This window comes from Bufo gargarizans, chromosome 1 (genome assembly GCF_014858855.1).
Source record: "Bufo gargarizans isolate SCDJY-AF-19 chromosome 1, ASM1485885v1, whole genome shotgun sequence".
Classification (NCBI taxonomy): domain Eukaryota; kingdom Metazoa; phylum Chordata; class Amphibia; order Anura; family Bufonidae; genus Bufo; species Bufo gargarizans.
In genome coordinates this window covers 737,031,452-737,042,601 of record NC_058080.1, presented here as the reverse complement: position 1 = coordinate 737,042,601, position 11,150 = coordinate 737,031,452, and the positions used below count along the sequence as shown (strand labels likewise).

Here is an 11,150-nt window from a genome sequence, read left to right as displayed (position 1 = left end):
CAGGAGTCAGGAGGGCAGAGCAGGACCCCTCCCCCCATCACAGAGCCTTCCCCTCACCCCCTGATACATGAGCAGAAGATCCTAGAACTCACCCACAAGATGATGGAGCTGCTGACTGGAGAGGTGACACTGCTGGGAATGCTGGGAAATTCTCCAGTAACAGCACTAGAGGGGTCTGGGTGATGACGGTGTCATTGTGTTGTCAGGTTCCTCTAAGGTGTCAGGATGTCACTGTCTATTTCTCCATGGAGGAGTGGGAGTATATAGAAGGACACAAGGATCTGTACAAGGAGGTCATGATGGAGGAGCACCAGCCTCTTATATCACAGGGTAAGAGCCGTCATGTGCAGTGTATACACGTGTGTGCAGTGACATGTAATGGAGGAGCACCAGCCTCTTATATCACAAGGTAAGAGCCGTCATGTGCAGTGTATACACGTGTGTGCAGTGACATGTAATGGAGGAGCACCAGCCTCGTATATCACAAGGTAAGAGCCGTCATGTGCAGTGTATACACGTGTGTGCAGTGACATGTAATGGAGGAGCACCAGCCTCTTATATCACAAGGTAAGACCCGTCATGTGCAGTGTATACACGTGTGTGCAGTGACATGTAATGGAGAAGCACCAGCCTCTTATATCACAGGGTAAGACCCGTCATGTGCAGTGTATACACGTGTGTGCAGTGATATGTAATGGAGGACCACCAGCCTCTTATATCACAAGGTAAGACCCGTCATGTGCAGTGTGTGCAGTGACATGTAATGGAGGATCACCAGCCTCTTATATCACAGGGTAAGAGCCGTCATGTGCAGTGTATACACGTGTGTGCAGTGACATGTAATGGAGAAGCACCAGCCTCTTATATCACAGGGTAAGACCCGTCATGTGCAGTGTATACACGTGTGTGCAGTGACATGTAATGGAGGAGCACGACAGGTTAGACTCTTTACACATGACGTTAAGTCCCTGAATTTTCCTTGTAAGTCAGACATATTGATGGGCTTCATTCACCTGAAGGATCTCCGGTGGCTTCCTGCTAAAGTAATTCTCCTCCAGGAGCTGTTGGGGGATGTCTCGGTGCAGATGCCCCTTTTTGATGCAGTAGATGATTGTTGAGCTCTTCTTTTCTTGCATAACCCAGTTCCTACGGAAGATGATAGGAGGATCTGTCGTCTGTCTCTCCTTTTCCATCATTGTCGGCAGTAATGTCAGCAGTTTGTTCTTCAGTAGCTCTACTGTGGAATCAGACCAGATAGTCTTCTCCTCCACGCACTAGTCATTAGTGAGCATTGTACTTTGATGTGGATTCTCTCTTGAAATTTACCTCCAAAAGCAGAGGTGTCCTCGGGTGCTGTAGAAGGCTCATAAAAGGATTCACTCCCCCCAGCCATATATATCTGTATGCTCATTCTTAAAATGTACTATTGTGGAAAAGTAGCCATCATCCAACTGCCTGCCATTTGCTCTCATAGACCAGAGGATACTTTGGGCCTGTGGCCTGCTAGGTGCTGAGACCTCGGCATAGGTGGTGAGACACAGAATATTGTTATTTCCCCCGATAACTAAACCTAGAAGTGAAGCAGCTGAGAGAAGTCTGATCTATAGACAGATCTACAGGATGCCATGTATTCAGTCACTGTGTGCTTGTGTCTCCACAGATGGATCCAGGAGGAGAAATCCACCAGAGAGATGTCCCCGTCCTCTGTATTCCCAGGACTGTCCAGAGGAGAAGGTCCTGGAGAATCTTCAGGTAGATGGAGCTAAGCCCTATACACATCTATAGGGGGGTCCTGCAGTCATAGAGGGGTCATAGATTGTGGGGGTCTCTCATGTGGATATGTTAGATTTCCCTCCTGTCCGCTGTATTGTACTGAATTGTTACAGATGACAAATCAGGGGGAAGATCTGACTGATATTAAAGTAGAGGATGAAGAAGAGAGGATGATGGGCGATCCCCCGTGTAAGAGTGAGGTGGAGGAGGACATACCAGGAGATGTCATCACAGGTATGGAATCATGAATGGAGAAAGTGACTTCAGATTCTGCCCTTGGTGTCTTCACGGCAGGAGGAGAATCTGATCACCTGCTGTGCTGCTCTTTGATTGGAGATGTCCCCATCACATCATGTAGTGTTTCCATTATCCAGCTGACAGTTATCACCGGGGATAATGCAGGCACAGCTTTTGTGTCTGTGATATCATGATGAGTTATATGTATCTCGTGCAGGAATTACATGCCGCCAGTGACCTTCATCTACTGTCATTGTGCATTGAGGCTTTGCAAAGATGTATGGATTATTATTATTTTTTTCATAATGGTGAAAAGGGTTTTACAGTGTGCGATATCAGCAGCAGAGGAGGAGGTACATTACAAAGAGCTTGTCAGGTAATCCATAGGTGGGCATTATAGTATAGATTTTACTAGTAAAACCATCAGGTCTAAGAGATTGATTTAATAGTGAATGCAGTTTGTGATCAGGAATGTTGTGATAGATCTTATTATGTAAACTTATTGTATTAGTGTGATGCCCACTTGGCATAGAAATGTCAAATATGTTCTCAAAAGACAGGCTTGTTGGGTTTTTCACGATTTTTAGCTAGATTTGGGTAATAAAATTAGGTGTAGACCAGAATCCTAAACTTTGTGTTATAGAAAACTTTAAAAGGCTGGAATCACACATTCAGTTTTGGTGCTGCTTTTTGAACCAAAGCCAGAAGTGTCTTGAAAATACATGACTTACTATATACCTCTAGTTCCTGCTGGATACACTTCCAGCCTAATAGGAAATCTATACATTTTTTTTTTCTCTAGATTATAAAATAAATGCCACAAATTAATTGTTTTTTATTTTAGCAGAAAATCCCAGTACAAATTCTGAAGGAAATTTGTTGTCACTAAATTATAAAGTAGAAGATGAAGATATGCAGCGCTCTTCAGGAGAAAATACTAATGTACATCCAGGACTTCACAGTACATATAATCTTCCTCATCATGAGGAACTTTCTCTTGACCAGAAAGAGGGTGAAATGTTTCACTGTGGTAAAGAGTTCACAAAAAGATCAAGTCTTTCTACATATAGAAGAATTTGCACTGGGGAGAAGCCATATTCCTGTTCAGAATGTGGGGAGTGCTTTACAGATAAAATACATCTTGTTAGACATAAAAAAAGCCACATAGGAGAGATGTTTAAGTGTTCAGAATGTGGGAAAGGTTTTAAAATCAAATCAAATCTTGTTATACATCAGAGAATTCACACAGGAGAGAAGCCATATTCATGTTCAGAATGTGGGAAATGTTTTACACACAAATTATATCTTGTTATGCATGAGAGAAGTCACACAGGAGAGAAGCCATATTCGTGTTCAGAATGTGGGAAATGTTTTACACAAAAATCAAAACTAGTTACACATCAGAGAATTCACACAGGAGAGAAGCCATATTCATGTTCAGAATGTGGGAAATGTTTTACACAAAAATCATATCTTGTTATGCATGAGAGAATTCACACAGGAGAGAAGCCATATTCGTGTTCAGAATGTGGGAAAAGTTTTACACAAAAATCAGATCTTGTTAAGCATGAGAGAAGTCACACAGGAGAGAAGCCGTTTTCGTGTTCAGAATGTGGGAAAGGTTTTAAAATCAAATCAAATCTTGTTATACATGAGAGAATTCACACAGGAGAGAAGCCATATTCATGTTCAGAATGTGGGAAATGTTTTACAAGGAAATCAATTCTAGTTATACATGAGAGAAATCACACAGGAGAGAAGCCATATTCATGTTCAGAATGTGGGAAATGTTTTAAAGATAAATCAAGTTTTGTTAAGCATAAGAGAAGTCACACAGGAGAATATTCATGTTCAGAATGTGGGAAATGTTTTACACAAAAATCAAACCTAGTTATACATGAGAGAAATCACACATGAGAGAAGCATTATTCGTGTTCAGAATGTGGGAAATGTTTTACACAAAAATCAAATCTAGTTATACATGAGAGAAATCACACAGGAGAGAAGCCATATTCATGTTCAGAATGTGGGAAATGTTTTAAAGATAAATCAAGTTTTGTTAAGCATAAGAGAAGTCACACAGGAGAATATTCATGTTCAGAATGTGGGAAATGTTTTACACAAAAATCAAACCTAGTTATACATGAGAGAAATCACACATGAGAGAAGCATTATTCGTGTTCAGAATGTGGGAAATGTTTTACACAAAAATCAAATCTAGTTATACAGGAGAGAAGCCGTTTTTGTGTTCAGAATGTGGGAAAGGTTTTAAAATCAAATCAAATCTTGTTATACATGAGAGAAATCACACAGGAGAGAAGCCATATTCATGTTCAGAATGTGGGAAATGTTTTAAAGCTCAATTAGGTCTTATTAGACATAGAAGAAGTCACACAGGAGAGAAGCCATATTCATGTTCAGAATGTGGGAAATGTTTTACAAATAAATCAAATCTAGTTATACATGAGAGAAATCACACAGGAGAGACGCCATATTCATGTTCAGAATTTGGGAAATGTTTTACACAAAAATCATATCTAGTTATACATGAGAGAAGCCATATTCGTGTTAAGAATGTGGGAAATGTTTTACAAATAAATCAAATCTAGTTATACATGAGAGAAGCCATATTCGTGTTCAGAATGTGGGAAATGTTTTACAAATAAATCAAATCTAGTTATACATGAGAGAAGCCGTTTTTGTGTTCAGAATGTGGGAAATTTTTTAAAATCAAAACAAATCTTGTTATACATGAGAGAAATCACACAGGAGAGAAGCCATATTCATGTTCAGAATGTGGGAAATGCTTTACACAAAAATAAAATTTTGTTAGACATAAGAGAAGTAACACATGGGAAAAGCCGTATTTGTGTTCAGAATGTGGGAAATGTTTTTTACAAAAAACAGATCTTGTCACACATCAGAGAAGTCACGCAGGAGCAAATTTCTGAAATCAGCAGATTCCATTTGGGTACAAATAAATTCAAACCAAAGTGACAGTGCTCAGATTGCCCTAATGAATTGTGAATGACATTCTGAAGTCTTGTAGGGTTTTAACGTCAAGGCAGCATTGACAATGTTAAAGTGGCAGTGAAATATATAGATATGGATAACAGATGGTGGCCGGTGGTAATAAGCAAACTGTTTAACAACACATTGCACTTTTGGCTTTGTTATGCTTTTTAACCACTTAAGGACCACAGGTTTATACCCCCCTAGTGACCAGGCCCTTTTTTACAAATCGGCACTCCACAACTTTAAAGGTTTATTGCTCGGTCATGCAACTTGCCACCCAAATGAATTTTACCTCCTTTTCTTCTCACTAATAGAGCTTTCATTTGGTGGTATTTCATTGCTGCTGACATTTTTACTTTTTATTTGTTATTAATCGAAATTTAACGAAATTTTGGGACATTTTTCACTTATAGTTGTAATTTTTTTTTTTAAATGACATCCATATATAAATTTTTATCTAAATTTATTGTTTTACATGTCTTTGATTAAAAAAAAAAATGTTTGGGTAAAAAAAAAATGGTTTGGGTAAAAGCTATAGCATTTACAAACTATGGTACATAAATGTGAATTTCCGCTTTTTGAAGCAGCTCTGACTTTCTGAGCACCTGTCATGTTTCCTGAGGTTCTACAATGCCCAAACAGTAAAAAAAAAACTTTTTTTTTCCTTACAAAGTCTCATATTCCACTAACTTGTGACAAAAAATAAAAACTTCCATGAACTCACTATGCCCATCACGAAATACCTTGGGGTGTCTTCTTTCCAAAATGGGGTCAATTGTGGGGTATTTATACTGCCCTGGCAATTTAGGGGCCCTAATGTGTGGGAAGTAGTTTGAAATCAAAATGTGTAAAAAATTACCTGTGAAATCCTAAAGGTGCTATTTGGAATGTGGGCCCCTTTGCCCACCTAGGCTGCAAAAAAGTGTCACACATGTGGTATCGCCGTACTCGGGAGAAGTTGGGCAATGTGTTTTGGGGTGTCATTTTACATATACCCATGCTGGGTGAGAGAAATATCTCGGCAAAAGACAACTTTTCCCATTTTTTTTTTTTATACAAAGTTGGCATTTGACCAAGATATTTATCTCACCCAGCATGGGTATATGTAAAATGACACCCCAAAACACATTGCCCAACTTCTCCTGAGTACGGCGATACCAGATGTGTGACTTTTTTGCAGCCTAGATGCGCAAAGGGGCCCAATTTCCTTTTTAGGAGGGCATTTTTAGACATTTGGATCCCAGACTTCTTCTCACGCTTTAGGGCCCGTAAACTGCCAGGGCAGTATAAATACCCCACATGTGACCCCATTTTGGAAAGAAGACACCCCAAGGTATTCAATGAGGGGCATGGCGAGTTCATAGAATTATTATATTTTTGGCACAAGTTAGCGGAAATTGATTTTATTTTGTATTTTCTCACAAAGTCTCCCTTTCCGCTAACTTGGGACAAAAATTTCAATCTTTCATGGACTTAATATGCCCCTCAGCGAATACCTTTGGGTGTCTTCTTTCCGAAATGGGGTCACATGTGGGGTATTTATACTGCCCTGGCATTTTAGGGGCCCTAAAGCGTGAGAAGAAGTCTGGAATATAAATGTCTAAAAAATGGTTTGGGTAAAAGCTATAGCGTTTACAAACTATGGTACAAAAATGTGAATTTCCGCTTTTTGAAGCAGCTCTGACTTTCTGAGCACCTGTCATGTTTCCTGAGGTTCTACAATGCCCAGACAGTAGAAAAACCTCACAAATTACCCCATTTCGGAAAGTAGACACCCTAAGGCAGGGATGTCAAACTCGTGGCCCTCCAGCTGTTGCAAAACTACAACTCCCATCATGCCTGGGCATACTAAAGCTATCAGGGAATGATGGGAGTTGTAGTTTTGCAACATCTGGAGGGCCATGAGTTTGACATCCATGCCCTAAGGTATTCGCTGATGGGCATAGTGAGTTCATAGAACTTTTTATTTTTTGTAACAAGTTAGCAGAAAATGATTTTTTTTATTTTTTCTTTCCTTACAAAGTCTCATATTCCACTAACTTGTGATAAAAAATAAAAACTTCCATGAACTCACTATGCCCATCACGAAATACCTTGGGGTGTCTTCTTTCCAAAATGGGGTCAATTGTGGGGTATTTATACTGCCCTGGCATTTTAGGGGTAGAAGGGAGTAGAAGTCTGGAATATAAATGTCTAAAAATTTTTACGCATTTTGGATTCCGTGAGGGGTATGGTGAGGTCATGTGAGATTTTATTTTTTGACACAAGTTAGTGGAATATGAGACTTTGTAAGAAAAAAAAAAAAAACAATTTCCCGCTAACTTGGGCCAAAAAAATTCTGAATGGAGCCTTACAGGGGGGGTGATCAATGACAGGGGGGTGATCAGGGAGTGTATATGGGGTGATCACCCCCCCTGTAAGGCTCCATTCAGACGTCCATATGTTTTTTACGGATCCACGGATACATGGATCGGATCCGCAAAACACATACAGACGTCTGAATGGAGCCTTACAGGGGGGTGATCAATGACAGGGGAATGATCAGGGAGTCTATATGGGGTAATCACCCCCCTGTAAGACTCCATTTAGACATCCGTATGTGTTTTGCGGATCCGATCCATGTATCCGTGGATATGTAAAAAACATATGGCCGTCTGAATGGAGCCTTACAGGGGGGTGATCAATGACAGGGGGGTGATCACCAAGACGTCCGTATGTGTTTTGCGGATCCGATCCGTGGATCCGCAAAACACATACGGAACTCTGAATAGAGCTAGCCTTACCGGGGGTTTATCAATGACAGGGGGGTGATCAGGGAGTCTATATGGGGTGATCAGGGGTTAATATGTGACAGGGGGGGTGTAGTGTAGTGGTGTTTGGTGCTACTTTACAGAGCTGCCTGTGTCCTCTGGTGGTCGATCAGGCAAAAGGGACCACCAGAGGACCAGGTAGCAGGTATATTAGACGCTGTTATCAAAACAGCGTCTAATATACCTGTTAGGGGTTAAAAAAAATCGCATCTCCCGCCTGCCAGTGAGCGATCGCCGCTGGCAGGCTGCAGATCCACTCGCTTACCTTCCGCGCCTGTGTGCGCGCGTTCACAGGAAATCTCGGCTCACGCGAGATGACGCCAATCGGCGTTAGTGTAGCCTGAGAGCGCCGCAGCAATGACGCCTTTCGGCGTTAGGTGTGCGGCAGGCGGTTAAAATAAAATAAATCATCCAAAACATCTCTCTAAAGGGGTGGATGTCTGGCAGTGTTTACACTCAGGGTGGTGTCAGAAGCAGTGACTTGTTCTGAACAAGAATTTCAAGAATGCTCACTTTTTGGGGAGCAGCAGCAGTATTGTACTGGACCTGACGGACAAGGCAGGAGATGTGCATCTGTGTAGGGGTAGTAGAAATGGGAGCAGTACAATATTATCCTGACAAAGTAGGAGATCCGCAGCTGTGCAGGGAGTAGTAGTAATAGCAGCAGGTGTAGTAGTAGTTTCAGTGGCAGATGTGCAGTATAAAACATGACGCACAAGGCAGGAGATTTGCGACTATGTAGGAGTAGCAGTAGTGGCAATGGTGGCAGTAGTAACTGCAGCAGTATAGTATGAAATCTGACAGACAAGGAGGCAGATGTGCACCTGTTTAGGAGTAGTAGTAATGGGAGCAGAACAATATTTAACCTGACAAAGTAGCAGAACTTCAGCTGTGTAGGAGTAGTAGTAATAGCGGCAGGAATAGTGGTAGCTGCAGGAGTACAAACATAACAGACAAGGAGGCAGGAGATTTGCGCCTGTGTAGGGGTAGCAGTTGTGGCGGTGGTGGCAGTAGTAGCTGTAGCAGTACGGTATGAAATCTGACAGACAAGGCAGGAGATGTGCACCTGTGTAGGGGTAGTAGTAGCAGTGTAGGGAACATGATGGACAGGTAGACAGCGGCAGTGGCATCATTGGGCTGGTGATAAATAGCCACTGTCCACAATAGAAGATCTTATGGATCCATTTTCACAAATGTTTTCTCTGACAGTACACTGGAGGCTGGATAAGACAGTACACTGATAGCAAACCGGGCCCATTCCTGCGGCTCGTCCACTCTGTCTACTCAGAAGGCCATGGGGTCGGGGTATGTGCTGAGGAAAGGGCCCAGCACAGGTACAACTAAACCTGGTTGTTCAGTTGGTGTCTATCAGTTTGCTGATTTGCATCTGGTCGGTGCAGTGGTTGAATAATCTTCCATCATGTTCAGCAATCTGTTTTGGCTGCTGCTGCTGGATCTGGGCATGGCTGTACACATATCTGTCCCTGTGGTCTGTCGCAGTGCTTGTCCCCAACTATATTCACACTGGCTGCGGTGAGCAGTGGCACTGCTTCTCTCCCCTATGTCTCCAGTGGCTGATTAGTTAGCGAGTGCATCGGGGAGATATATGAGCCGGCTTCCATCTTCTGTCTGCAGTGTACTAAACACTGAATTCGGGTTTTTATTAGCAGTCTGCAGTTTTCAAACCAGTATCTGGATCTGGATGTAATAAAAAAATTAGTATAGCCCATAACTTCCATTCAATTTCATGGACATTCCAGAAACAGTAGGGCAGGAACTTTGCCAGTTTTTTTTAAACCAGACCAGATCTTGCAGCTTGGATCTTTGATATAGTGGCCAATAGGACAATATCAGGGCACCCCCCCCCCCTTCCATTCTAAAGATAGGTGCAGATCCCAGAGGTGGACCCCACATTTCAGATATGTCTGAAATCATAATAAACAACTCTGCTGTTTTCATTATGTTGCACATAATGTTATGTAGCATCGCCCTGAAGTGTCCTCCATGAATGTTTAACAATAAAGCGTTTCATTTATGAAATAATTTTTCTTTTTTCTTTCTGTGGTTCCAAGAATGTCCTTTCTAGACCTAAGAATTTCAGCAGTTGTACTTTGAGTTTTGGGCTACGGGATCTTTTCAGGAATAACATCCCGAGGGATCTTCTCAGGATGTCATTGCAGAACAATGCTATTTTCAATTCACTAGACTGTATTTTAAAGGGGTTTCTCAACTTTAAACTTTTTATTAGACCCCTTCAGAGCTGCCAGACCCACAGTAGGGTTCATATTTACCTTGTACGTGTCAATGCATCCTGGTTCCATTGCTAACTCTGCAGGTCCTAGGTCTCTGAAAATCATCATCCTTTTGAGGAAAAGGTGGGAGAGGCACATGACCATTGCAGCCAATCGCTGCCTGTAGTAGTGATGTCACCCACTCATTATGTCCCTGAGTCACCTGCCACACAGGTGACATTTTACCACTATGGGCAGTGATTGGCTGCAGTGGTTACATGTCCCCTCAACCCTTCCTCAACAGATGTTAATTCCCAGGCACTGGAGCCATTCTATACTCCTGTCTTATATGAACTGTGGAATATCTTCTAGAAGACAGTGTGCCCAAAAAAATCCAATACTACACCAGCTAAGGGCTGTGGAGGGCATGCCCCTTTTGTTAAGCCCCACCTCCTTTTTAGAAAAGGGGTTGTGTCATCGCCAGCTCTCTGAGAAGGTCTGACAGACGTTCTTCTGTACCTCTTGCATGGTGTTCTTTGTTTTGGTTTCACTTTGTCATCTCCTTTCCTTCTCCCAGCTGGCACCTATTTACACTAATTGCCTCCCTTTATATTCCCTCCCATACTGCCTCATTTTGCAGTTTATACTACTTCCTGGATTGAAGTGATCACTGCTGGAGACTTCTGTTACTGCTGGTTTAGATAAGTCCTTTCTTGTATTGTGTTTCTTTGCTGGCTTGATTCTAGGTGACCCTGACTCCCTCCGTATTAAGTGCAGGTGTCACACAGTCTAGGTACGAGGGCATGCAACAGTCTACATCTGAGACCCTTGAATGTGCTTAACAGTCAGGGTGAGCTCTTAGGGTTTTACAGGGGTCACCTTTATGCTCCTTAGTTTGGGATCAAGCCAGTCGGATGTTTATCCATAACTTCCAGCGATCTGCAATATCATCCGTGACATTATAAACCGCCATTACCGTCTTAAGCATGGATCTGGTTTCAGCCTTGATTGACCGCATGCAGGGTCTTTCACTGGAGGTAGCAGATCTCCGTAAAACTGTGTCTCAGTTTCAGGTGACCGGTTC

The 11,150-nt window shown here is 42.1% G+C and overlaps 1 protein-coding gene across 1 annotated transcript; it reads left to right on the top strand.

Annotated features, from left to right (window-relative positions):
• The first annotated feature begins 1,814 nt into the window (after positions 1-1,814).
• LOC122924912 (oocyte zinc finger protein XlCOF6.1-like) lies at positions 1,815-4,308 on the top strand. Its single transcript, XM_044276456.1, has 2 exons — positions 1,815-2,007; positions 2,855-4,308. The coding sequence occupies exons 1-2, from the start codon at positions 1,887-1,889 to the stop codon at positions 3,925-3,927; spliced, it is 1,194 nt and encodes a 397-aa protein (XP_044132391.1). The 5' UTR covers positions 1,815-1,886; the 3' UTR covers positions 3,928-4,308.
• The last annotated feature ends 6,842 nt before the right edge of the window (positions 4,309-11,150 follow it).

Coding starts and splice junctions, on each gene's coding strand:
- LOC122924912 (XM_044276456.1), top strand. CDS start 1,887: ATGACAAATCAGGGGGAAGATCTGACTGATATTAAAGTAGAGGATGAA. Junction 2,008..2,854: donor ACCAGGAGATGTCATCACAG/GTATGGAATCAT, acceptor TTTTTATTTTAG/CAGAAAATCCCAGTACAAAT.